This window comes from Chanos chanos, chromosome 4, assembly GCF_902362185.1.
Source record: "Chanos chanos chromosome 4, fChaCha1.1, whole genome shotgun sequence".
NCBI lineage: Eukaryota > Metazoa > Chordata > Actinopteri > Gonorynchiformes > Chanidae > Chanos > Chanos chanos.
The window spans coordinates 14,387,296-14,415,008 of NC_044498.1; the positions used below are offsets into that span (position 1 = coordinate 14,387,296).

General features: G+C 39.8%; 2 protein-coding genes across 2 annotated transcripts; both read left to right on the forward strand.

The window, feature by feature from the left end:
• The first annotated feature begins 312 nt into the window (after positions 1–312).
• On the forward strand, positions 313–18,101 carry klc4 (kinesin light chain 4). Its single transcript, XM_030770867.1, has 16 exons — positions 313–565; positions 6,132–6,396; positions 6,818–7,048; positions 7,666–7,744; positions 7,993–8,221; positions 8,465–8,552; positions 8,770–8,871; positions 9,059–9,232; positions 9,423–9,522; positions 11,405–11,454; positions 11,740–11,807; positions 12,123–12,231; positions 12,532–12,660; positions 17,009–17,127; positions 17,626–17,689; positions 17,849–18,101. Exons 2-16 carry the CDS (start codon positions 6,148–6,150, stop codon positions 17,924–17,926), a joined length of 1,869 nt encoding a protein of 622 aa, XP_030626727.1. The 5' UTR covers positions 313–565; positions 6,132–6,147; the 3' UTR covers positions 17,927–18,101.
• Positions 18,102–19,857: 1,756 nt separating this feature from the next.
• soul4 (heme-binding protein soul4) lies at positions 19,858–23,936 on the forward strand. The gene is made up of 6 exons (XM_030771725.1): positions 19,858–19,913; positions 20,785–20,965; positions 21,229–21,314; positions 21,490–21,631; positions 22,163–22,346; positions 22,689–23,936. The coding sequence occupies exons 2-6, from the start codon at positions 20,806–20,808 to the stop codon at positions 22,861–22,863; spliced, it is 747 nt and encodes a 248-aa protein (XP_030627585.1). The 5' UTR covers positions 19,858–19,913; positions 20,785–20,805; the 3' UTR covers positions 22,864–23,936.
• The last annotated feature ends 3,777 nt before the right edge of the window (positions 23,937–27,713 follow it).

Here is a 27,713-nt window from a genome sequence, read left to right on the forward strand (position 1 = left end):
CCCCGCAGCCTTCAAAAAAGTCATTTTCCCCTTTTCTTTCTCTTTTTCTTGTATAATATCTTGAGATATTGACTATAGCTCAATGCAAGAAATGTTCAGAGTGCAGTGAATTATTTCCAAAAATACAGTTAATGAATATGGATAAAATGATATATAATTATATATTCGGCTTCGGTCACACCCAGCACGGGAAAAATCTGAATAAGACGTCATTCCAAGGAAGTCCACGCTGAGCCTAATGGGAGTGTATAGTTCGCTAAGGCAGACATTTTGGATTTAAAAGGGACGCGGATTTAGACAGTTACATTTAGTCCGTCATCAGCGGGTGCGGCTAGTGTTGTTATATGATACATAAGAATACTGTCAAAGGTGGTCGATCACATTGGGCATATGTGGCTGATGGTGGATGGCAAAAGTACGGATCTTTGTGTTTCGCATTAGTGTTGACGGTGTCATTTAGACAGTTGACTGAGCTACGTTACAGTGGTTAGTGGCAGAGGTGCAGCTGTGCAGTTTACCGAATCGACATTAAAGTTACTGACCCACGAGGGAGTGACCGGAACGGGTATGTTAACACTATTCCATCCTGACGTTAAGAATAATAACTCGTGGAATTAAACATGTCAGTGTCAGAAATTCAACATATGCATAACCTGTTTTATACCATGGTACATTTATTTCTGTGGTCATTAAGGTGGAAACTGACAGCCACATGATTTCTTAGTGTTTGCCAATTTTACTGAATGCTGTTAAAACCTCATCCAGTATAATGGAGTGTAGTAGTTGTGCAATCACAAACTGTGCTGTGTGTGTGTGTGTGTGTGTGTGTTTGAGAGAGGGACAGAGAGTTGTGGAGACCAATTATTCTTGATGTTTTGTTCTGTACTGTGCCAAGGTTTTACAATGACAAGGCAAACTCAGAATTTTTATAAGGGCCCTTGTTTGCCTGCTTGTACGCGGTAGAATGTAAGCTGCAGACATTCAAGCGTAAGAAATGACCTATGGACTGAGACATAACACATAACAGTTAACATCAGCAAAAGTGGAGCTTTGACTGTGATAAGAAAAAGATCACCATGCAGGTGAATGACACAGGAATTCTTTACAACATGGATTTTCAGAGACATTCATGTACAGAAATGCAGGTCATTGTATTCGATTGACTGAGCTACTGAAACAAACAGGCCTACTCCTTCATTTAGTTTAAAAGGGAGGCACCACATCAAATTGAGCTAGAGACACTTATTAAGTAACCTGCATGTAGCACAGGTCACGTAAAACAATGCCTGGTCATTCTTGTGATTCTGGTTAAACAGTGAAGCCTTTTAAAGCATGAAACCCTCTTGTTTTGAACTGGATGGTTAAAAGCGGGGAGGAGTGAGTGGTGTTTATAGTTTGACAGTCGTGTATACGAGTGAGATGAACAGAAAGAATTACACTTCTCGGTTAAATCCTACCCGGCATGGATGGCCTTTTATCATTTGGAGCAAGTAAATATCAGCAATCACACTGTTTCAGCTAACCAGGTTTTTCTTTTGATTTTTAATCAGACCTTCTCTGTCAGACCCCCTCCATCACATAGCAAAAATACCCCGCCTTTCAACAGAGATGTTAGATTTGTCCGACCAAAGAAGTTAATTACAGTGGGAGCTGAAGCGTGAAGTTGGTGCTTTTAAATCCTTTTTCTCCCCTGGATATGTCTTCTATCCCATCAGTCTGAGCGATCAAAGAAAAACTCTGAAGGGGTCAGAGAAATTTAAAAAAAAGGATTCGGGGGGGGGGGGGGGGGGGGGGGGGGGGGAGATAAGCCTGTGACTGTTAAAATGCTTCACATTAGGTTGGTGCTCCATGTGATAGTATGGCTGCCCTTGTTTTATTGACCTTCGGATCTAAAGGTTTCATATTTCTGGGATTTTTCAGAGGCGAAGGAAGGCGTGTCACCAGATGCTGTATAAATACGTCTGTATTGAATTTCAGTGTTCTGTCAGTTCGGAGAAGCTGGTTATACGTTTTTGATCCTGTAATATCCTTAATGGCTTTAATGAATAAGATTACATGATGAAGTCAGATGCTTGCTCACACGGGTGGGCCTGTGTCGTAGCCACGGCTCTTTTTTGAACTTATAATTGCCTGTGGCACATGGATAAAATCGCAAAAGAAAATTGTGGAAATAATCATGAAATTAGTCAACAGTCATTTTCTTTATTGTGCACTGTGTGCAGTGCCACACTCGAACCTTAAGGAAATGAAGTTTTATGTTAGTAGGCTATGTTATTGAGTGTATCTCTCTGTTATTTTTTATAATGTAAAATGTATGTCTCACAGCGCTATACCTTATCACCCTCTCTGAAAACATTTTCCATTCCTATTTCCTCCCAGAAAACATTTTCCATTTCTTTTTCCTCTTTGAAAACATTTTCCTTTTTGCTTTGCAGTGACATCTGTTGATTTATTATTTCACTCTTTCTTTCTTTGTCACTGAGCTTCCCATTCTCACATATTTTTGCCCTGCAAAACTTTCATTTTTTTGTTTCTTTAAGTCTTATTATGACACTTGATATAGAGATGCTCTTGATATAGGGATGCTCTCTTCTGGTATGACAGTCTGTCAGGGTTGTCAGGAAAGCAGAGGAAGACAATTATCTGTGGATAGCAACACCTGTGCCAGTGACTTCCTCTCCCATGTCACCCCTTTGTGTGGAGGAGGCAGGATGGCATTGGATATGGTAATGAATCATCTGAATGACTCACCAACTTCAGATTTTCCTAAAAATGTAAGCGCTGAAGTATCATTATACCAGACAAGCAATTACAACACTGGCTCAACAGACCTTAAAACTTTGAAAGAGAGAGAGAGAAAGAGAGAGACTCAGAAATGTATAGATATAATATTCTGTGAAAAGGAAATAACTTGTAGTTAATAGAAGTTCATTTGTCATTTGTGGCCGATGCCCTAATTGCTAGAGGTTCTGTTGAGTTTTGAGCTTTTTCTTACTTCCATGGATGGTTTTTGGGATTTAATGTTTATGCATGATGACATGCCAATATTTGACAGCTGTCTTTACTGTAAATTTATCCTTGAGGATTATCTACTCCCCTCATAAATTCCACAGTCTATGTGTGATATGTTAGCTATTTACTAAATGTTGCTCTGAAGTGGATTAGTTGTTAAACTGTTGTTAGACCAACTTCCAGATTGCCACTTCAAACTATTACATTTAAATTAAAAATAGAAAAATGAAAAATCACCATTTGTAACATCATTTTTTTGGCTGACCATGCTCATAGTATTTGAGGAACAGCGGTGGCAGAATGCAATAATGTCAAGCAGCCGAGTCATTATTTAAATATGAGAGAGGAACACTTTGATGCAGTTCAGTTAACACTGAGACAGTTCAGTGTTTTAAGTCCAATAGTGAATTATTTGTGATTCATCTTTTTACATTCATATTTTCTGGCGTGGAATAAAATCTCTTGGTTTGTAACTTGTAGCTTGTAACATTGACAGAAAAAAGCAACCTTTTTAATTATTGAGGAAATTTATCAGTAAATATTTTACATTAGCACAGATTGAAACATCAGTGTGTCTGATGTTTAGATTCATATCAACACTTAGGCTAAGAGAGATTTCATATGCTGTATGATTTATGGCTTTGCTAACATAAATAGTCTCTCTCGTTCTCCACTACAAAATCTTACTGTTAATATTATGCACAGATGGACTTAAAGTAAGGTTACTTCACCACGACTCAAACCAACCGAAGGTTTAGTTCACGATATTTGTCTGATATGACATGAGCGCCCTGCAAAGAGATGAGAGGCTGAGAGGTGGGGCGAAGAGGGAAAGGATGCCGCAACGTGGAACACCCCGAACCCTCATACATCTTTAATATTCCTGCTGTTTATCATGATCGAGACCTGTTTCTCCATCTCTCTCTCTCTCTCTCTCTCTCTGCTCCCCTGCCTTTAAAAGCCTGTGCTTTCCTGTGCTCTGCATATTGATTCAATTCTGTGTCCTATCCCTGCTTCCTGTCTGTGTTGATTTTCAGCTTTCTTTCATCAGCCAAGCATTACAGTCCCTATTCAGTCAGCTCAGTGTTTTCATGCAAGTAGTGATGCTGCCTTTAAGGTGTCCAGTGTAAATAATTGAGAGAATCTTCTGGTTCTCTCTTGTTCAGTCAGTGCAGATGTCAAACAGTGCCTTTGATTCCTGTGTGATGACATAGCTTTCCTGGCTCCATCTTTAAGCAAAGTGATTTAGGTGTTGCCACTGGAGACTGCTGCGTGTTTTTGTTTTGTTTTTGTTTTTTTCATCACACATTCTCTCACTCAGTGAAGGCCACGAATAAAAGATGTGATGCGATGTTGTCATGGCAGAACTGAAACGGTTTATTCTCAATGACAGGATTTAATGTTTGAGACAAAACATCTCCTGTTGGAACATGAACTCCTCCTGAGTTAAAGCATTAAAATCACACCTCTTTCCAAGAGAGATCAAATCTCACAGTATTAAATCCATCGGCTTTTCAGATCTGTTGAGTAGTTCACAAATAGGAATGCCATGGTCTGTTTACAGTGCATAAACCTCTTATTACACCCAAATAATGCACATGTTTGTGTGTAAAGTGGCTCTAAGAACAGAGAGAATAGGCTGCTGAGTAGTGGGGGAAAAATGAAAAGGCCAGATACGTCAAAGGTTTTCGGTCCGTTCCTGAAGGACCCCCTGCCTTGTACAGTTTTGTTTCAGCCCAGCACTAACACACCTGATTGCGCTGATTATCTGCAGTATCACAGCTGATGGAGCTAATGAAGGGTTTGTTGATTGGTGGAATCAGGTGTACTAGGGCTGGACTGATACAAACATGTACAGAGCCAAGGGTCCCTGTAGAACAGTTTGAAAACCACCGAGATAAGTTGTCCTTCAGGCTCTTAGAGGGCAAAGTAAACGCCAGTAAATACAAAGCCGTTCTTTCTTGCTACAGTAAATCATTATCAGTCCTGATGGAAGTGGTCCTTTCTAAAGCAACAGGCTGAACTTGACTTTGTTATTTTCCAAGTCCTTGCGTTGCCAGTGTTTGGAGGTGAAACTATAACAGTAAGGTAGATTCACAAATTCTACTGTATTACAAACATTTTAAACATAATTATTACTATATTACATGTCTCTCTCTCTCTCTCTCTTGCTTTCTTTCTTTCTTGGCTGGCCCTTGCATGCTGGTGTGTATTGTATCTCAGGTGACATAGCACCTTTGACCTGTAACAGTCTTGCTTACATGTCCTCATAGGCTCTTTGTTTACGCCCTATTTCTGGCTCTCTGTTTCCATGAAGATTTTAAAGCTACAACCAGTCTAATGTTAAGTTACTCTCCCCTCCACAGTATTCCAAATTAGCTGGTATTAGGGAAAACACTTAATGCTACTTGCAAGAGTTTTAACCTTGGATGAATGACTTACTATAATCTGGGAACACTGTTTGTTGTTGTAGTTGTTAAAAGTGTAAGTACAAAGGTGATGTTGGCGATATAACACTAATTTGTGATTTACAGAGTGTTGAATCAGTATGAATTATGGTCAGTGTTGATCCTGTGTGAACTCGGAGGCTTTTGTGCTGATTTGATCATGTGACCACCTCATGTAGGTAGAAGTGTGGGTGTGATTTCTTTTTGATAAGGAGACGTCTTGGGGAATGGATTGAGGATTTTTTCCAAATTCTAGCATTATGTTAAGCCTTGGCAAATTTTACTGTAGTGTCGCCTATCTTTACTGAAGTGCAGTATGTGACTGAAATAAGTAACATGTACAAACTTAAGGAATGCTATCGAATTTAATGAATTCCCCTGGTACATTAGTTTGCACATGCAGATAATTCAGATCCAAAAGGTCAATGTCAGTGATATGTGTTGTTTATTTGCTGAGGAATGAACAACTTTTTTATCTGTATAGTTTTATGCCTGTGGTTTTACTACATTCTAAGCCTATAAAGCTGCTTCCAAAGATTTTGTCAACTACAGTCTTATGTAGAACTTGTCGTATCTGAACTTGACAGTATCTGAAAGCACCACACCGTTTCCCTTGCTTGACCAAGGACAGATTGCTCTATCTTCAAGCCTTTTCTTTCCGCACCCTTGCAGGAATTTCCTGTGGAAGATGTCGACCATGGTGTGTCCTCCTGAAGAGAAACTGGCGAGGCTGTCTCAGGAAGAGATCATCTCTTCTACCAAACTGGTGATCCAAGGTTTGGAAGCCCTGAAGAGCGAGCACAACTCCATCTTACACAGCCTGCGGGAGACCATGCAGTGTCTGAAAAAAGATGAAGAGGGTACTCTGGTCCATGAGAAGACCAGTCTGCTGGACAAGTCTGTGGAGATGATTGAATTGGGTTTGGGTGAGGCACAGGTACGACAGAAGGCTGGGCAGGGTGATGAAGTGGAGATTGGAGATGGGGAAGGGGGTGTAGATCATTCTGTCCCAGGAACGCTTCGGTAGCGACTGTTCGACTCGCTTCTCTTCAAGGGTTTTCTCTAGTGTCTTGTTTAGGGTAAATGAATATGTTTGTTTGGGTTCTGGGCAAAAGCCTGAATCCACTGTGAATCTCAAGTAACATAAACCATTTGACTGGATGATGTTATTTACAAGACATACAAAGGCTGGAAGGTTACCACGGTAAAATAATTTGGTGTTTTAACCAAATACAGCTGCTCTGTCTTAATTAAGTTGTAAAGCAGTTAACATGTCCATCTCCCTTTTCTCACAGTGCAAAGCCACAACAAAAGCATTCTTTTCAATTCTCCTCTTCTTTGCTGCCGCACTGTTGCAGGTGATGATGGCTCTGTCGAGTCACTTGAACGCAGTGGAATCGGAAAAGCAAAAACTGCGAGCTCAGGTGCGCAGGCTATGCCAGGAGAACCAGTGGCTTCGAGACGAGCTGGCCGGCACGCAGCAAAAACTGCAAAAGAGCGAGCAGAATGTAGCTCAACTGGAGGAGGAGAAGAAACACTTGGAGTTCATGAACCAGATCAAGAAGTATGATGAGGATGTCTCACCCACGGTATGGGACACACGCACAAACACGAGAAAAGAGCAAGTGGAGCTTGTTATCTAAAGAGTTTGAAAGCTAGCACAGAGGGCTATGTCTACTTTACCAGTGGCTGGAATATCCACTGCAGTTATTCTAAACCTTTATTGAGAACTGAGAACCTTCCATTTGACTGAGCAGGCAGTTTGTGTGCTAAGTAGCATTGATTTTTCCCAAGACAAATAATGCCAAGCAAATTCTTCCGTTGTAAATGAGGGGGAGACCAGGAGATTCGCATCAGACCAGTAATTTCTGAAGATGGATTAGGCATATAGTCTTTTCCTTATCTAATTAAAGGATGGTTCATGACATGCAGATGGATACTACCTGGTCAAAGCAATAAATGGTGTCATTAATATTCAAAGGTGTAAAACAGACCATTATAGATTTGCAAAAACAATCTAACCTTGAAATGCATGTGATTTGATTACAGAGATTTATGAATTTAAAAAATTTAATTTATAAATTAAATCTTCATTCATTTTGGTAGAAGAATGCCAAAAGAGAGATTTGATAAGACTTTTAATAATGAACAAGAGATCCCGCAGTTTGTGTAAGAAGGAATTTTGTTGTCGACTTCTTTGATCCAGGAAGAGAAAACTGGGGAAGCCCCTAAAGACTCTCTGGACGACCTTTTCCCTAATGATGAAGATGAACATGGACAAGGAAGTAAGCCTTCTCATTTGTGCAGCCAATTGCATTGCATCTAGCGCTCTTACTTTACGCTTGTTATTTATCCGTGGCTATGACTCAATAAACTGATCTTTGCCTCGTTCTGGCACGGTGAATTTAAATTAGTCAAGGGTTTTTTTAATTGCTGATGTCCACTGAACATTTACATCACTCAGTGATGTTTTAACTGATGTCCATTCCATTTATCCACACAACTCTGAGTCTCTCTCACTTACCCTATGCAGTCCAACCACACAACAACAGTGCTGCAGTTGCTGCTGCCCAGCAGGGCGGCTACGAGATCCCTGCCCGCCTCAGGACCCTCCATAACCTGGTGATCCAGTATGCCTCCCAGGGTCGCTATGAGGTAGCTGTGCCCCTGTGCAAACAAGCCCTGGAGGACCTGGAGAAGACCTCCGGCCACGACCATCCGGACGTAGCCACTATGCTCAACATCCTTGCTCTTGTTTATAGGTAGCTAAGAGTGTGTGTGTTCATATGTGTGTGTGTGTGTGTGTGTGTTTGGGGGGAAGGGGACCTGTATTAACATACTTTCTGTTTTACACTGCTGGCTTTTTGTTAAAAAAAAAAAATCCAGGGTTTTAAAACAGTTAAAACACTAGCTTGGAATTGTAATCCTCTGTAATGTTAATCACAGATAAAGACATGTTGGGGGAATTAGGCCTTGGAGAATATGTGTTTTGTCCTCTAACACAGGGACCAGAATAAATACAAAGAAGCTGCTCACTTACTCAATGATGCCTTGTCTATCCGGGAGAAAACTCTGGGCAGAGACCACCCAGCGGTAAGTGTTACCAGGCAAGGGTGGAAATGAATCATCATTCATTATAAAAAGAACAGGTTTTGTATGAAGACATTTCCTAATTTCTGACATGCAGGGACAACATCATAATGTTTAGAGAAGAAACAGCTAACTTGTAACAGAGGCCCCACCTTACAGCCCTCCCCATCAGTCATCTCTGTACTGTTCCCATGGTAACAGCATTTCATGTATTCCCCAGGTGGCGGCAACGCTGAACAACCTGGCAGTGCTGTATGGAAAAAGGGGAAAGTACAAGGAGGCGGAGCCACTGTGCAAAAGGGCTCTGGAGATCAGAGAAAAGGTACCGGGCACCTCCTCCCACTCAGGCTGACGTTAGACTGTTCTTATGTGGTTTCAGAATGTAGATTCATAAATATAACATTTAGAATGTGAATTAAAGAGAAGAACAGGAATGTTACCAAACAGTTTCCATAGCCATTCAAGGAATAACCCTAATCTGCGGCCGTCGCTGTGCCTTTCATTTTCAGGTTTTAGGGCAGGAACACCCCGACGTAGCTAAGCAGTTGAATAATCTGGCTCTGCTGTGCCAGAACCAGAGTAAATATGAGGAGGTGGAGTTTTACTACTGCCGCGCCCTGGAAATCTATGAAAAACGACTCGGACCAGATGACCCCAATGTGGCCAAGACCAAGAACAACCTGGTGCGAGTTCAGTCTACACACACACACACACACACACACGCACGCACACACACGCACACGTGTGTATGTGTACAAACATGCAAATAATCGATGCGATGAGTTATTGGTGACACTTAAGGGCAAATAATCAGGACATAATCAGTGTCCTCTATCATTCAGTTTTCCCTGTGTCTTTGTTCTCTGTTTTCAGGCATCATGTTACCTGAAGCAGGGCAAGTACAAGGAGGCAGAGATTCTATACAAAGAGATTCTCACCCGAGCCCACGAGAAGGAGTTTGGGTCTGTAGATGGTGAGCACTCTCATCCACAATGACAGGATGAGCTTCTAAAGTCTCTTAAAAAGCTTCTGGAACATTCTCTCGTGGTTTTGTTCCCTTCACGGCCTTCCTTCTAGTTCGAGAGCAGTTTTATCATATCACAGAATCATTTCACAGATTGTTATTGTATTCCCCAAGACATTTGTTACCATAGGGGACCAGTGTTTGCAAACATCTCAGTGCAGAAATGTACATCATAGCTGGTAGTTCGCCAGTATGCTAAGATAGCTATGTCTAAATTGAGAAGATGATACATGGGCAATTATTAAAAGTACTGCTGGTCCAGCGTGACTCAAAAACAGTAAGGCCATCTTAGGTGTACTTGCAGTTTACATTTCAAGTTTTAGCAGTGTTTTGTATTGTAACATTTATGGTTACTCAACATGCCAGTAGTTTGTTTTTTAGTCTGTGCTGGTGACCTCATGAGTGACCTAGCTTGGTCTCATGCCTCATTTTCCTTCTTTTGGCTTTTTAGATGTCACCTTTAAAAACAGCACAAATTACCAAGAGAGTGACAAACTGTTGATAAACTGATGGTTTTCCATGTCACTAAAAAACTTGGAATGTAAATGACCTGTGGCAAAGAGGATAGGTCAAGGGGGCTGTGGTACGTTTGAGATCATAATTTTATGGAAAATTATTGCTTAAATAGAATTGTGTATATTACAAATGGTACTGACCACAGAGTGGAATTACACCAGTAAGTGAATGTCAGTCAATGTTTACATTATTTCCATAATAATGACACTAGGACCTTGTAACTGCAGCCTGAGTGGAGACTGTTACATTGCAGTTGTAATTGCATTACGTGTAATAACCAGTGGGTCATTACTGTATGCCATGGGAGCGTAACATTTTTAGTAAGATAAGTGGAACACTGTGCTTACCCATGTATTTATCATTTTAATATAAAATCATTGTATAATGGCACTACCTAAAGTACAGGGCTGGATGTAGCTGTAGTTTTATGATTATGTGAAGGGCTGGAGTGTATCGCACTGTGACTGTAGAGGAGTGCGTGACTGAGGTCAAATATGTGAGTCTGCACCGAAAGCAACCCCCCAGAATGATGAACGGGGGAAATGCTCCTTTTAACAACAAATGTAATGAAAAAAAAAATGTGAATTTGGTCCCTACAATATGAATGTACCATGGTTTGAAAGTGCGGGAATATGTGAGAGAGTGTTGGGTTGTAATAATAACGTTTGCTATTGTGTTTCATCATTTTGTTTTTATTCATTTTTTTTATCTGTGTTTTTGGCTTACTTTGTTTAATAACTGTTTTGTTCCCGTGCACCTTTCATGTCAGCCCCTTTTCTCTGTTGTCACCGCTGACATGCTTCTGTTTTTTTCTACCTTTGATTTCTGTTGTTTGCCATTTATAATCCTGTTTTCTTGTCATAAAATACTTTTTATAAGCGCATCCATCTCTCTTTGTCATACTGAAGTATGAATGTTCTTTTTGTTTTTTACTCCAACTGATAAATCAACTTTTTTTGACCAGAACTTTCTTCTTCAATAAATCAGCAAAGACTTACATCTGATCACTTTTCACTTTGTTGTTGTTTAATTTTTCATTTTTTTCATGTGCACCTGCCTTTCTTTCTAGTTACCAAACCAACAAGCAAAATGACCTCTCACAGAAAAAAAATGACAATACTTAAATAAATGCAACAGTATAATGATTTGGGATGTCTAGAACATGCAGACGTTTGTTAGACGTAATTTTGGAGTCGTCTTGAAAACTATAAAACTACAAAACTATCTTGAAGTTATAAAACACCATCACACAGAACACTTTTCTTTCCCCATCCCCCCATTCTCCTCTTCTCTCTCTTTTGCACTCTTCTTACAGCTGAGAACAAACCCATCTGGATGCATGCTGAGGAAAGGGAAGAGTGCAAAGTAAGTGCTGTGTCAGCAGGGCCTTTTAGGCTCAGTGTGTCTGATGTGTATGGGATTTAATGAGAGAGAGGACAGGAGGAAGGTTGGAACAAGTTTCTATTTGTGAACTAAAGAAGTTCATAAAGGAAGACCTGAGTATAGTCAGTTTTGATGTTGAGTGACAGCTCTGATTCCTTTTATATATATATATATATATATTTTTTTTTTTTTTTTTTCTGCGCTGCATTGCTTTCTCTGTTCATGTACTTGTCTGCTCTCTTTCTCCACTCCCTTTTTCCCCTCTAGGGAAGATATGGAGAGAGCCCTCATTACGGAGAATACGGAGGCTGGTACAAAGCCTGCAAGGTGAACAGGTGAGGAAGCAAGTTCCAATTAAACTGAACTGAAGACACGCATTATGTTTCCCTATACTGCTGTTTCTTCCCACTTAAAACATCCCCAATTCAAACATTTCGCCTTTGCTCTGCGTTCTTGAGTGATCTTCCTGTAAAATGTGACTTTGCTTTTGTTTAGGCCAAGGGAAAATACTGTTACAGTTGTTTTGATACGAAGGACATTTTGACCCCACAGGGAGGTCCAGTTTTGCGTTTAGATTCTGTCCTCTGGGCCGGCGTGGGCTGAATATGAATTGAAAGTGGTGTTTGGGTGTATTTGTGTTGTCTCCACAGCCCCACGGTAAACACCACCCTACGCAACCTCGGAGCTCTCTACCGCCGGCAAGGGAAGACGGAGGCTGCAAATACCCTTGAAGAGTGTGCTATGAGGTCCCGTAAACAGGTCAGTCTCTCTCACTCTCATTCTCACTCTTTCTCTCTCTCTCGCTCTCTCATTCACAAATTCTCTCAGTTTCTCTACCTCACAAGCACACACACTCTTATCCCATAAATCCCTGCGGTAAGGTTCATTATCTCTTGCTATACATTTCTTTGGATCCCAAGGTTCATAACTATTATTGTATATGTGTTTCATCGTATTAATAATACTTGAACTCAACTCTAAACCATAAAAGTGTATTCTTCCCGATCACAGTTATTTACTTGCGGAGTCTCTCTTTCTGGGCGTGTGTGTTTGATGTAGGGAGCTGAGGTCCGTGGTCTGGAGGTGCAGAAGGATACAGACAAAAGGAGGAGCAGGGAGAGTTTGTCCAGTGTGAAGTATGAGTGTGGCTCAGAGGCTGGAGAAGATGGCAGTGTAGAGTGGAATGGGGTAAGTGTTTTTTTTTTTCTCTCTCTTTTAGTCACCATCTCTTTCTCTCCCTCATACACACAGCTGACAGTGACAGCGCACAATTACCCAAATCTGTTTTTTCCCTCGCTCTTGCTACCGCAGAATATACTGCATGACGCTTCCCCCTACCTGGCTTACAGCCTCAGCTCTGGAATTCACATTTTTTTTACTGAGCGATATCACAGCTGTGTAATTATTTAGAGGTGCGACGGACGCATCTGTACTTTCTCTGCAAAGCGGCTCTGATCAGTCACGTCTAATGCCCCTCACCTGGCCCGTCAGGCGATTACGTAGCATGAGAATGGCCTATACCCATTCAGTCACGCTCTGTCTAGTCTGCTCTTTCAGTTGTGGGTGGAATGAATGTAGGATGTTATTGGTAACGCAGCCTGAACCAGTGCCTCGCATTTTGGACCTGCATGACCTCTGAAGACATCTTACCTAAGCTTTCAGTCTTTGTTAAACAACAGCTAGGAAGGTAACAACAGTTTCACCATAGCCACTGTGTGTTTCACAGCACCAACTCTCATGCTATGCCCAGTTCTGAGCTGTCACTGAGGCTGGTTAGATGGTGTTTTATAACAGTCCGCACTCTGCCTGCCTCATTCTTAATGTGTATCCAAACCACATCAATAAAAAAAAAAAAAAAAGCAATTTCTCTTACCGCTGCCATTGCTCTCTGTGTTCTCTACACCTGTTTTCTTTTACAATATTTGCCATCTTGCAACTCAGTCCAAATACCCACCCATGCAATGAATGTTGTCTTGATATAATTTAACAGGTTATTTTAGTCAGTGTGAATATGTACGGATAATGAGATATACAAAGCCACGTATCAAAAGTGTCATATGGGTCATGCTCAGTATTTCAGACTGCATAGAGGAGGTGAAAAAAGGGCAGAACTGCATTGCAGGATGACATAATGTGCCAAAGCAGCTTTGGGTCTTTCTGCCTTCCCCCTCACTCCCATGTCACCACATACTGAGTCATCAGCAGGCACTGTCTTCTTAAATAAGACAGTCTCTTCCAGGCGCAGACTTCTCACTGGGATGCTATTAACTCCTCCGTGGCTTTTGAATCTGGGGTGTTGGTTCTTTACAAACCTTTAATGAGGAGAAATGGTTTTTCTTGTTGTTTTTTTTTAGCAAAGACATTGATTTTAAACAGAACATGAACACGACTGCCAGATGAAAAACTATTGACTGCTTTTTTTTTTTTTAATTGAATGCTATTTGCAATAGTTGTTCAATACCGGTTGTTCCTTAGTTTGATTAGAAGAGTTTTCATTGAGCCTTCATATGAGAGTGGCTCTTGGGTTCTCACTATCCTGGGAAATATCTTACTATAGGACGCTCTGTAATGACTTTTGGGAGCTGTTTGTTGCTGGCCTCTGAGAGGCATTATGAAGGGTATCCATCAGTCTTTTTCACTCTGGTGACAGTAACCACCCTTCAGTGTGTGTCAGTGTTGGGGTTAGTGTAATTAAGAGCTTTTCTTGAAGTCTTTGTGCCTTTCTGTGTGTCTTACTGGTGGTGTTGTTCTCTCTCTCTCTCTCTCTCTCTCTTTCTCTCTCTCTCTTCCTCATCCCTCCCAATTTCTCTCTTTATCTCTGCATTAGGCTTAATCGTCACAATCTCCCTCCTTCTCTACCTGCTCCCTCAACAATCAAATCACAACAGTCAAATCACAGCTGTCAAATCACAGAATCAAAGTGGACGTCTTTGTTGTTTCCCTGCTAAGCTTCTCTCTCATCATGATGTCCAGAGACCGAGCTGTCTGCACTACAGCTTCAAATTCTTTGGCTCAACCGATGGAGTCTCTCTCTCTCTCTCTCTCGCTCTCTCACACACACACACACACACACACACTCTTTCTCCTCCCTTTCTCTGTTTATAAGCCTAATAATAAAAAGATGAAGGATTATTTTATTAAAGTTGTGCACCCTCATGAAAAACTGAAAAATCACTAAGCTATAAAATAATTACACTTACGAGTCAGGTGGATCAGGAGAACTTTTATTATAGTGTTATGGTATGGCAAAACAATATGACCAGTTATACACAACAGTCAACGATTAGAACACAGTAGTCAGACTATTTGCATTGATTTTAATTGCCCTCTTGCAACTGGCATTTTCCATGTCTCTGATTATTTTAACAGAAATCGTACTACCTTGGTGCCTACATTCCCTCAAGATGTCATGTTAAAATATCCTCATTATATGTGTCTGTAATGTATTGATAGTATCTGATGTATAAAAGCCAAAATAGCAATGAAAATGTTTTGTGGTATGGTTACTGTGTGGTCCAAAGTGAAAACATCACACTCATTCTTTTTCTTTATGTTGCAAGAACAAACAGGTGAAGAACTGATTGGATATAAATCTCAGTGATTCTTATAAAACTTAATATAATCCCATAAAACTACAGATATGTTTACATAGCATTTGCCATGCCATTTCTTATTAGTGTTTATGGCTGGTTGACGGGATGTGGAACACATCACAGAATGAGTCTCTTTTTTTTTTTTTTTCTCCCCCTCAGTGGGTTGTGGATGGGTCTTTGACACTCGCTTGGGGATTTTTCACGTTCCCTTTGCTTAGAGAATGCATTTCAATGTGCTTCACAATAGCTCAGTCAAAGCAGCAACTTTTGAGAATGTGCTCTGACTTTAAATCTCGTAATGGATGAAACAGGGGCCGGGTAGCTCCCTTTGTTTACTGAATCTAGCTCAATAAAAGGGAATGCATGCCACTCCAGAAGGCTCCCATTCGGCTCCATGATGCTTTGACTCGCAATATGTACGAATGATGATAATTTGCTGATATCCGCATTTTTGGGGGCTTTTGCTGATTGGCACTACAGCTCCTCACAAAAAAAAAGCTTGTACAGTGTCTGTTTTTCTTTAATGGTTATTGATTTTTACTTTTATTGTGTTTATATTTTTCATTATTTAGAAGTTATAATTTATTGAACATTTTAACACTATGCTGCTGCTTTAATTGTAATCACTAAAGTTTGTCACTTCATTTTTTAATCATTGTAATGTTTATTCTCCAGTCTATTAGACTAGATCGCATCTGTCAAATTCGCACAACAAACTTTAGACTGTACATGATTGTTACCTGTGCACTGCATATCTGTTGTTGCGTAGTGACAAATGACTCCCTTAATTTCATTTGGCACTGTTGCAAATAAAGACTTTCTAATTGTGATATGAACTCTGTCCTTCTCTTCTCTTCTCTTCTCTTCTCTTCTCTTCTCTTCTCTTCTCTTCTCTTCTCTTCTCTTCTCTTCCCCACTCTCTCTCTCCCTCTCTCTCTCTCTCTCTCTCTCTCCCTCTCCCTCTTGCCCTCTTTCTCTCTATCACACACACACACACTCACTGTGCCTTACCTCTCTGTCTCTGTCTTGCATGGGTTAACATTAAGTTTGTTAACATGAGGCCTTCTGCTATACATTGGTATAGTTACTTTGTTCTTCCTTTAGGACCACAGGCAGAGCAGATAATATGTTCTCTGCCTCTTAATTGTAGATTTTGACATAATACAGTGCCCTGTCAGGTCTGTAGTGTCACTTCCTACATGACATATAGCAGTTGCAGCCATATCTCCTGGCAGTGACCAGCAAGCCTCAGGTCTTCGAACATATGATTCAGTTAAACAAAGATCACGCACTAACAGAGCAGTGAAATACGTGTGACTGTATAACTGTATAAATCCCAGTTTAAACCCTTAATGTGGAAAAGTCTGCACTGAAACTGATCCTGGCTCTTCTTACTGAGGCAGTAAATGCGGTTGAGCCACTCCCTTAGAGTGTTTTGTTGAGGCGCTGAGATATCTTCTCCCCTCTGCTGGTAGAATAGTTGCATTACACAGCTGACACTGAAATAGTTTTCCATATGACATGGGATGGTCATGTGTGCTATAAGCCTTTTGTGATAAATATGTTCCATGTGAATAGGACATACTTGTATGAATGTTAGTACAAACTGCATGTCTTGTCTACCATTTCTGTTAGACATCCTCACATGCCTGGGGATGTGTAATTTCTTTTTGTAGACTGTAAGCTGGTGACATTTAAAATGTGAGTGTATAAAAATGTCTCATATTTTTGCGATTCTATTACATTTCTGATTTGGTGACAAATTTATAATTTTGTGTGAGTTTGTAAAATGTGTGTGTGGTCCTACACACTGCCAGTAAGTGCGTGGGGATAGATGATGATTGTCCTGGGTGGCAGTGTGTGTGTGCGTGTGTGTGTATGCATGTGCGTAGTTAGCGGCGGGGTTGTGTGTTTTTATAATGTGTGTGTGTGTGTCTCTACAGGATGGCTCTCTAAGGAGAAGCACTTCTCTAGTGAGGCTGAGGGATGTGCTACGCAAGAGCAGTGAGATGCTAGTGAGAAAGCTCCAAAGCACAGTGCCCACAGAACCTCGCAACCCAAAGTAAGACTACACACATATTTACAAATTTACAACCAAATTACATTTACAAAGAAATTGCAAGCATTTCAGTTATGAGGAAATGGGTCAGAAACCAAGGCTGTTCCATTGTCCTCTCCTAAGATTATGTATGAAGAGATTTGTAGCGCATTAATCCATTTATATGCATGGTTCATTCTGCTACTGCAGCAGTTGTTAATAGCGCTGGCAAATTTAACTGGTGAATCCATCTATTGTTCCGTGGCCAGTTTGAACAATGTTATTGTAAACAAAGCAGGGAATGTGAGCTCGCTGATAAGTCGTGTTCTTGCATAGGCAAAGTAGTTTGTCTTAACAATATAAATTTTACTTTCACTTTTACTGGTCGCTGGACAAAGGTGGTTCTCAAACAAATCTGCAGCACATCAGGCCAAAGGAAAATCAAAATGACACAGAATCATGATTTGAAAGATGCAGTGATTTGGTACATGAGTAATATTTTCTCTGTTTTGTTTTGTGTAGCATGAAGAGAGCTGCTTCACTGAATTATTTAAATAGTGACAAAAATGATGAAGACTCTTTTGAGGTAAGATATGAAGAGAACTCATTAATTATGGCTTAGCAGTCAATTTAAGTCTTAGTGAAGTAGTAGTAGTAAAGTTGTATATATAGGTATGATAAATCAAGTTTCTCTGTCACTATGTAATGCATCTCTGTCGTACTTTCTTTTATCTCTCCCTAACAGGGTACAGGAATGGGCACGAGGCTGAAACAGAGCAGACCGCTGAGCTCCAGCACCGTGGAACTGTACAGTGGACGCTGACAGATCACATGTCACCTTCTGTTTCGCCTTCTGTAACATCCTCTCATACGAGAGCATTTTTATTGGTGCCATGGGGCCATGTTGAGGTTTTAAAGGTCTTTTATCGCTGAAAAATCAGATTTTTGTAATTTAATGTGTGTGTGTGTTTGTGTGTTCCTGCGTGCGTGCTTGCATGTGTGCTTCCATGTGTGCGTGCGTGTGCGTGCGTGCGTGTGTGTGTGTGTGTGTGTGTGTTGGGAGTGTATGCAGGCATGCATGCTTCTGTGTGCATTTAAATGTTTGTCTGTGCTTTTTACATATTAATGATTGATGCTGAAAATACTAAAACACTTGAATGCAAATGCTGCTCTTACTCTTAATTACTCATAGCCAATCAGTGCAAAGACTGCATAATTAAACGAAGAGATCATTTTATGGAATTATTAGTGATCTGATTCTTTTAGCTATGATGTTATGTAGAGACTGGTGTCCTCATGTAAGTAAAACTGGATGTGAAACTATGGCTATCTGTGGTAACCAAGCCCAAAGCAACTGTAACTCAGTACTGTTGTTTATCAGGACAAAGGGGTGTCTCCACCTATTTTTTATTTCCTGTTCATACGCCCGTAGGACATTTCTTTTTGCTTTCATTAATTCATGTTTTCAGCAAGTGTCAAATTAGAGTTGAATTTATATGATAGCTCCGTCATGAATGGGATAAAATCATCATTAATATTTGTGTAAGTGCAGTAGTCATTCATCCGCAATGTTTGATAATACACAGGTAAATCATGTATTCTCTGATAATAGGCTACAACAGAGTCATAGTTTAACCATGCAATATTTAAGCACTGATAAGTTGCACTGTAATTTCTTGTTTGTAAAGGATATTTAATTCTCAGGTAAACAAGTAAGGTACTGTACTCTTTAGACCGTCCTCTACTTTTGAATCAGAATCAACTGATGTAACAATTGCAATAGAAGTGTACTGTAAAACAGTGCTTGGTTCTGTGCAATTTTTGGGAAAACTCAGTTTTATATTGATGACACATCCTTCCACCACTGTAATCAAATCTTTATCCTGTAGAACTTTAGTGGTTTATAACTGTACATTTGGCCTACATTTTGAAAAGGCATAAATATGTCTCTTAACCTATACAACTTTTTTTTATTCACCTGTTTTATGGATGTAACATGCATACATTCATGATGAATAATTAGATTGTTGTTCCTGCACAATTATAAAGTGTTTTTTTTTAATCATTGTACTCAAGTGATATTTGCTCAGGGTTGCTGATTTGAAAAGATTAACCTCAATAAAAATTTTTTCAGTAAAGGTTATCTTCCAACTTTTCATTTCCAAGGAACTCAGAATGAATAGTGCCGCTTTTGTGCGTGGCTTAAATTTTGATAACATTAAGTGTACCTTAATCAATTATTACTTACATTGAAAGGGCAAACCTCTTATTACCTAGATGTGTCATGGTTGCCAGATCCACAAATTATCCCCAACCCGTCCAAGTAGCGTGAAACTACCCAAAAACGAATGTTACACATTACATGCAGTCACAGCATCTGAAGTTCACAGTAAAATATTTACAGACCTTGGAATTACATACCAAATTGTCGATGCAGCCTTATTGAACTCACATTTATTAAAGAATAGAATAAACCACTCACTTAAAATGGATACTTTGTTACCTCGGTTTCACTTTTGACACAAATACCATGATTTGGTCAGTTATAAATACACTGCCACACATTTCCTATAGGCGACTTAGCACGTTTTCAATAAGAATTCTGACCTTTCTTTACCCGTTGCTACGTTTTAAGAGTACAGTACAGTCGTTTGTAAAAAGACGTCCCTGGCAACCCTGAGGTGTGTAAATCCACCACGTGACGAGTTCAGGATGTAGTGCGCAGAAGCGGCATTAGCTCTTCGGTCAACACGACGTTTACACGCACAGTAAGTACGTTCTGTTTTGAGACTACCGAGCGCTCTCCTTAGGTAGGTAAGACGAGAATGTACATAAGATTCAGCAAAATCGATTCTTTCTACTTAAAAAGTGTGAGTCTGGATATAGCGATGATGCTTTATTTTGATGGTATGCCACACAGGAGACTGGTGGGAGCTGTAAATGATTGTTGTTTAATACTCATTTCTGTGCAAAGCTGTTCGCTGGACGTTATTGAAAACCAGAGTTTATTAGTAGCTACGATATAATGCGCAAAGTTAATTGCAGTGATAATTTTGTGTGGTAACTGCCTGCTGTACGGACTTCTGTTTCCGCCTGCGTAATGTGTATTTTCAGCTCTGTGTGTGTGTGTGTATGTGTGTTTTGCCTCGCCTCGAATTGACCTAGTTCTTGATCATGCAGTGCACTGCCAGTGAATGAGTGTGCTGTCGTTGCAGACTCCATCCAGACTACATTTCATCTTCGTCTGTTTTGTGTAAATATTAGGCCCAATTAAAATAGTTTGATGATATGAGTCGTGTGCCAGAGTTTATGTTTCAGATTTCACACACGAAGCCACACAATGTGAAACAAAATAGTTTAGCCATCACATATTGTTCATGAAATCAAGGTAATAATATCTGTAAAGTCACTGCAACAAGCTAAAGTGTGTAAACTTCCTTGTGTTCATTCGTTTTTAACCTGAATGCTGACCTTTGTTCACCCTAAATGATAGGATGTTTATGTGGCTAGGATGTGGGGATTAAACCCTCTTAGAGAAGCCCCCATCCCTCCTTCTACCTTTGTTATGGGAAAAAAAAGATTTAGAAACAATGTCCATAGATATTAACACTTGATTATATTCCAACAGTAATCTTTCCTACAGTGTTGAATTCTTAAAATTGTCCTTGGGATTGTTTACAGACCACACTGACAACAGCCACAATGGCTCTCATCTCCATTGAGGACCTTGAGGAACTGGATGATGAACAGTTTGATGAAGACATCACAGACAACCCTGAGCCAATGGATGACGAGGAGCAGGAGAGGCTGTATGCCCATTGGCAGGCAGTCGCCAGCACCCATCAGGTGTCCGTACCCAGAGGTGCAAGCAACGACATTTTCAACTTTATCATTAAATTACATCTTAGGAGTACTGCGGTCACATGTTTTCTGAGCTGTTCTCTGAGTTGTTTCATGTTCTTTGAGAAAGATTGTTCATCGATGTAATAAGTATTGTTGACATCATCCTCCCCGATTCAGCTCACCATTGCCCTGGCACAGACCCTCTTTGGATTATTGCAGAAACAGGATATAAAAGTGAGTATGAGGTGTTGTCATAATGGGATTTGCATGTCATTTGGACAGAGATGACTGGGCCAATTCAGGAGATGACCAGGAGGAATCAAGAACGGGAACGTGTGCCCTTTGCCACCATTTCCAGTCATGAGAAGGTAATGTGTGTTCCTGCTGGAGGGTCATCTTTTTAATAACACAGACAGCCATATGTTAGTGTTTCGAGTACTTTTTTCTTTTTTTTTTATAGTTTTTTTTTTTTTTTTTTTGAAGGTTGTTAAGTTTCATTTGTGTGTGTGTGTGTGTGTGTCTCATCTGTGTACTTTCCTGTAGCTTGGGGAGATAGTGTATGAGGAGAGAGTGTACCCTCCAGGACACTGGGCCTGTATCACTAAAGGAGAGAAGCTGTATGAGCAGAGCATTTCAATGGGCTTCATGAAACTCATGCGCTTCATTTGCAAAGAGAATTCAGCTGGTAAGACAAGTCCTCCCTGGCTTTACAGTCAGGACAGCCAAACGTGTTACTTATTTACAGACCAAAGTGTCACATTTTGTAGAAAAGACCTCTGTGATTTGGTAACACTGTCAAACTAAATGATGTAAAAATGGCAAAAAGTCTGATGAATTCCACAATGTTATTGCAGAACTTTACAGACCCAACTGGAAACTGGTTAGTAACAGTTTAAAAAAGACATGACAGGATCATAGCTAGTAAATAAACTTTGTTGATCTTCGTCCAACCTATATTTATTGCTGATTCAATCTAAATTTTAGGGTAGAACTTCAAGTTTATCTACGCATACTACCTATGAGTGATCAGCATTTGTCATAACACAAATACACCCAAAACATGAGTAATTTAAGATTAGTCCCAAATTCATTATTTTCTATGAAATAAACATTTCAGTATCATTTGTGAAGTAAAGAAATGAACGGATTCTTCTTGTTATTTTTCCTCAGTGTTGCTTTACTTTGTTTAACCACCATTTCTTCTTCCTGTCTTCAGGTCGTTATTTAGGAATGACTGTTCCTATTCTGAATGAACTTCAGATGCTAGAAGATAGGAGTGGCTTCAGAAAAGAGGTTCTGACAGCATACTATCTTCCTGCTGAATTCCAGGCCAATCCACCTCAGCCCTCAGACCCAGACATAACCATAATACACAGAGGTTCCCTGAGAGTTATCACCCGGTAAATCAGCAGCTGTACCCTATGCCAATTCATGACTTTAAATCTTGTCTTTAGATACTTGCCACACATTGTTAGTGCATATTTCACGGTTATATTAAGACTCCTTACTGGGCTGTGGAAGTAGAGCATACAAATGTTTGTAAATATTTTTCAAATCTGAATTATCATGGTTTGCTGTTGGTATGATAATAATGATTCTGATGATAAGTTGAAGGAGTGGAAGAAACCATAATGTCGTGTCAGTGAAATGGTTCTGAATTGTTTAAGCTATTTACCAGTAAATGAGAATGAATTGTCTATAAAAAAAAAATAATACATGATATATCCATTTGGTTTCACTAGGGTGTTTTTTGGAACCACCACAGAGGAAACTATCATGCGGCAGATTAATCAGTTGTGGGAGTTACTAGGGGAGACAGAGGATGTGCGTCGCGACACCTACACGGTGGCTGTTTACGAAAACCCCGGTGTACCCCATCGCAGAAACGAGATCTGGTTCATACGCCAGGATCCTTAAGAATGACTCAGAACTTCTACCTTTTCTCTAACGCTCAGCCTTCTCCACTTTGGTACCTGATTCACTGCAGTTCATGTACTGTAGCTCATCCTCAAATGAAAAGATGCATATTGTTTTGTTTTTTGTTTTTCCATTGCATATGCTGTATAAACATATAGCATATGTAGTCACACAAGACTGATACATATATATTTGAGAATATATAAATAGTCTCTGATAGTTTGAAGAACACTGACAGAAACTTGACGAAGCAGATTCTTAACTGCATGTAGGATGCATTTAAGCAATGTGCAGAGTGAAACCATTATGCAGTTAAGAAGTATGCTTTCCTCTTTGTCCTGTAAATTACTGAATTCAGTTTCTTCCGTAGTTTAAAAAATGAGTCGTATATTTATATTTAATGTAAATTGTACTGATTACGAAAAGTACATTAATTATAACGTACTCTGTTTGACCACTAGGTGGACAAATGTCTCTTATATTTTGGGATTTTGTCAATGTTTTCAAATTTGATAATCTAGAGTGTAAGGAACCAACAATCCATTATTTTATGGGACCGTTCTAATATAGTCATAAGCATTATTTGTTTGGTAATGCGTTGGATTATTAGATTCTAAATGAAATCACATTAATGATTTAGATGTTTCCCTATAACACATGAAGGGATATTCATACACTTTTGTCACTGCCTTTTCATTCAAAAGTCTGAGAAATACAGTGTGCATGATGTACATTATTTTGAGTTTGGTGACCAAAAAACCCTTTGCTTATTTTTTTTTTTTATATTGGTTTGTTTATATGGTCAAAATTCAGACTGTCATTTACAGATTGCTTCCATTGTACTAGAGTAGCAAATTTATTTCCTCGGAAATTTCTGGAATTGTTTTCTTATGTGTAAATTTTAAATAATGTCTACACATTTTACATTGTTTTTTTTTCCTTTCCAGTGGGGTGGTGCATGTAACATCAGCTGAATGTTACTAAAAATATTTTCCTGAGAACTTCTAAATTGTCAGTATTTCAATGCAATATTTTACAACAGTGGGACTCTACATTTATTTTACAACGTTGGGACTCTACATCTCTTATTTATGTGTACATTAAAAATAAAAAAAAATGAATTTTCATTGTACTTGGATTGTTAGTGTCTTGTTTCTTACAGAGAAGTTTTATTTTGGGTAAAACCCGTTCCTAGTTCAGAACCCAATGTAAAGCAATCTTTTTTTGTTTTTGTTTTTGTTTTTGTTTTGTCTGTGTTTGTTCGTTTTGTGTTTGTTTGTTTGTTTGTCTTCTATTGGCCTCACAAGCTGCCTAAGGTCTTTCAGACATTATCTTTTATTCTTACCTTAACCAATACATCACTAGCAAAACGTCGCTCTTGGTCCATGTATGCAATTCAGACTATATTCGTACTCCCAGGAGCCGTAAGAAAAGTCTTACAGACCTTGTATCCACCTTTACGCCCCGCAAACCCACGATGTTCTTGAACACCGGAAGCTCTCAATCCAAACGGGGGTAATAGAAAAAAGGGGGACACGCTACACACAAGCGCTGCTGAACTTGCTTGCTGGACACACGCAGAAGAAGTTTCGTTGAAGATACCGTATTGGCAGAGGGCCCTTTGTCTCGGCTGCTCGGAGAGAAATAAGCATGGGATTGTTGCCACAACCACTCAAAGCAATAACTATTCAGAAGTAGCGTAGTAGGCTATCGTTGGACTGGAAGACCTTAGCTCTCGACAGAATATTCAGAGGATATACAAAACCGCTAGTATTAGTAATAATCGTGGTTTATACCCATGCATTAACTTTACCGTTGGTTTTAATCGTCGTCTTTCTCCGCTTGTACTTTGTTTAAGTTCAGATATGGGTTTGTTGTCGAGGAAGAACGAACCCCAATACAAAAGACATCCAAAATCGGTGCCGAGAATGTTTAGGCAACGGATGCCGCATTGGGCAGAGATAGCCACAGTTTTCATGGTCTTCACGTTTCTTTGTGAAGGTAAGAACGTACATGTCTTAGGCAAGTGTTACATTTTGTACTTACGACATAATGATTTCTGATTTAAAAAAAAAACATATTACTGATGGCTTAAAAAGTGGATTCTTTTTGACACTGTATTCTATGCTATTTAAGTACACTGTGTGTTGAAGGCTTTTGTTGCCCACCGTTGGGTAGCCTGTGTGCATGGAAGTTTTTTGTCACAAATGGTAGATGTTGATAGGCGGGCAGTAATTCTAACACCGACCTTTTCATCATGAAATAACTCCCTACGTTACGTTTTGCACAGACGAAGTTCACTTTTGCACTGTGTAGGCTTTCAGATTGATCCTAAGCAGGCTCTTTTAGGTTATAGTAGAACTTATTTTCGTTGCCCGTAAGCTCTGTGACATGACTGTTGTACTAGTGAATGGTGCTTAGCGTGAGTAAATTTAAGATTGAAGTACAGTAACCGCATTAGTGTAAACAGATGCGCGAATTTGCATGATTAGAAGGAGTCCGGGAGAAGAGGCGTCGCGCTCTTACCGACTATGTCTGTTTCCCTTCCCTTTTGGGACTTTTTTAATTCAAATATATTACTGTAGTTAAATATATGACTGAAACCATGGTTGGTTACACAATATACACGGTCTACCACTTAGATGCGTCGGCTGTGGAAACCAGGAACTGTTTAATCAACTGTGGACTCCCTGTGTAATCTTGTCTTCTTACTTGTTACAACCTATTAACCTGAAATATTTCCAGATTTCTGAATGCCTCCGCGGGCTTTTCATGAACCTTGCCTGGGGCTCTGAAAGATGGGTGGAATAGGAGCACAACAGCTATGTTCAATAATAAGTAATACATTGATGTGTATGTTACCTTTCATTATTGGATTTGTGAAAGTGGGTTATTTGCTTAGTTGTCTTCTCAAATGTACTTCGAAAGAAGCAGGATAGTAGGAACATAGAGAATGATTCTGTTGCATTGTGTGCATGAGGGATTCCTCCAGGGTCTTTAAAGGAAATTGGACAACATTTGCATGGATGGCTGAAAGATAAAAGGGTTGAGAGCAGAGACACTTCACAGGTACTTGAGGGGCCTGCTTGATCTTTAGAACTTGAGGCAGCCATCTCCTTCTTTTGTTATGGTAATCAGAGACGGTCTGGGAAAAAGACACTCTTATGAGATCCCAAGATAGGTGTGTTCAATTGATGGACCTGTTTTCTGTTCTTTCTCACTTTCTCCCGATCTCTTTCCAATAATTTAAAAATAAATATTAGCACAGTCATCAACTAAGTTCTTAAATAGTGATTACGATCCAAAGACTCTGGAAAATACAGCAGCGACTATTTTACCTCTTTGGTGTCAGCGAGTTTGTTTAGTCTTTTTAAAGCCTAGTATCTACATGTAATGTCAGGAGAGCTAAGGAGTAAAGAGGATAAAAAAAAAAGGTTATAGCTCCCCTTTCTCCGTGTCCTCCCATCAACACCTGTCACTCCTTGATCATATTTTGAATGCTGTTACGTGCCTGAGAGAAAGAGGCAGCTCAGGCCGAAGGGGATGTGTTGATGGAGGAAGCAGCTGCTTGATCCCGGCCTGTGGAGCTCAGTGTCTCCCATGGCACAGAAAGTCTCGCACGACACAGGAGTGGCATTTAGACTAACCCTGTGTTATGTCTCAGAGCACGTTTTTTGGATTAAGATTGGAAGTATGTCACCTTGTGGACAAAGTCAATGGAGAGTTGTTGTTTTTTTTTTTTTTGTGATTTTTTTTTTTTTTTCCCCAGTTGTATAGTGAGAGTCTTAATAGGAGAAGCCTTTGTGATGTCACGTTCATCCTCTCCTCCTTGGTGATCCCCCTCAGGGAGTAATACTGAGCATGAGAAATTTTATAGGACACCTTTTGTATCTGGGTTAGACGGAAATAACAGCCTTGTGTTCATCTAAATATCATTCCATGAATAAAAACTATTTCTGCTTGCCAGCTTCGCTATTTCTCCTCGAGGGGAACTTGTCTTTTTTTAAGAACATGCTGTTTTCCTTATATTAAGGAAACCCAGCAGAGACCATGCTTAAGCATGTCTAAGCTAAAATGTAGTGTGATTAAAACGCTCAGCATGCCCCACAAAAGCCCTGCCATACCAAGTCAGCTGACGTTCGTATTATTTGATCACTGATTTAATTATTCCTGTAATGACGAGCTTTTATAACCCTTAACCAAACTCATAGGGGGTCTGTGCCACTTATTTGGCCAGTGATGAAATGCAGAGACTTGGCATCAAAGGTAGTCGCGTTCATCTTGCGCTTGGCTACAGAAATGTCATCTCCTCTGAAATCGAGCTTCGGTAGTTGAGTTAAACTCTGTTTTATTATGGATACTTACTCTTATGTTTACTGGTGAATCGAGAGCCACATATATTCAGATAATTATCTTTTTTTTTTTTTAAGCTGAAACACCAAATATATGAACATTTTTAGTCTTATTTTCTTCTGTCCGGGCTTTTCTTATCTTCTAAGTTAACTGGTTTGTAGGCTGCCTATAGCTGTGATGGCTTTTTTGGGGGGGGGGGGGGCTTTTTTGTTTCTCCCTAATTTGACATTCCTTTCTTCCTTTCTTTCAAGACAGTCTTACCAAGGAGAGATATTTGGTTCCTCTTTGCTACTGCGAATGTAAAATTTTGTGGCTGTGGTCACCAGTGATGAAGTCTCGAGTGGTCCTGCTCAATCGTGTGGTTAAGAAACATCATTTGGCTGTGGCGTCTTGTCATTTTCCTGTAAAATCGTCATTCGATCCACAGTCAGTCCAAACTACAAGATTAAAGAGACGTTTGTCCAAATGAATGAAACAAACTCCTCACGCTGCATGTG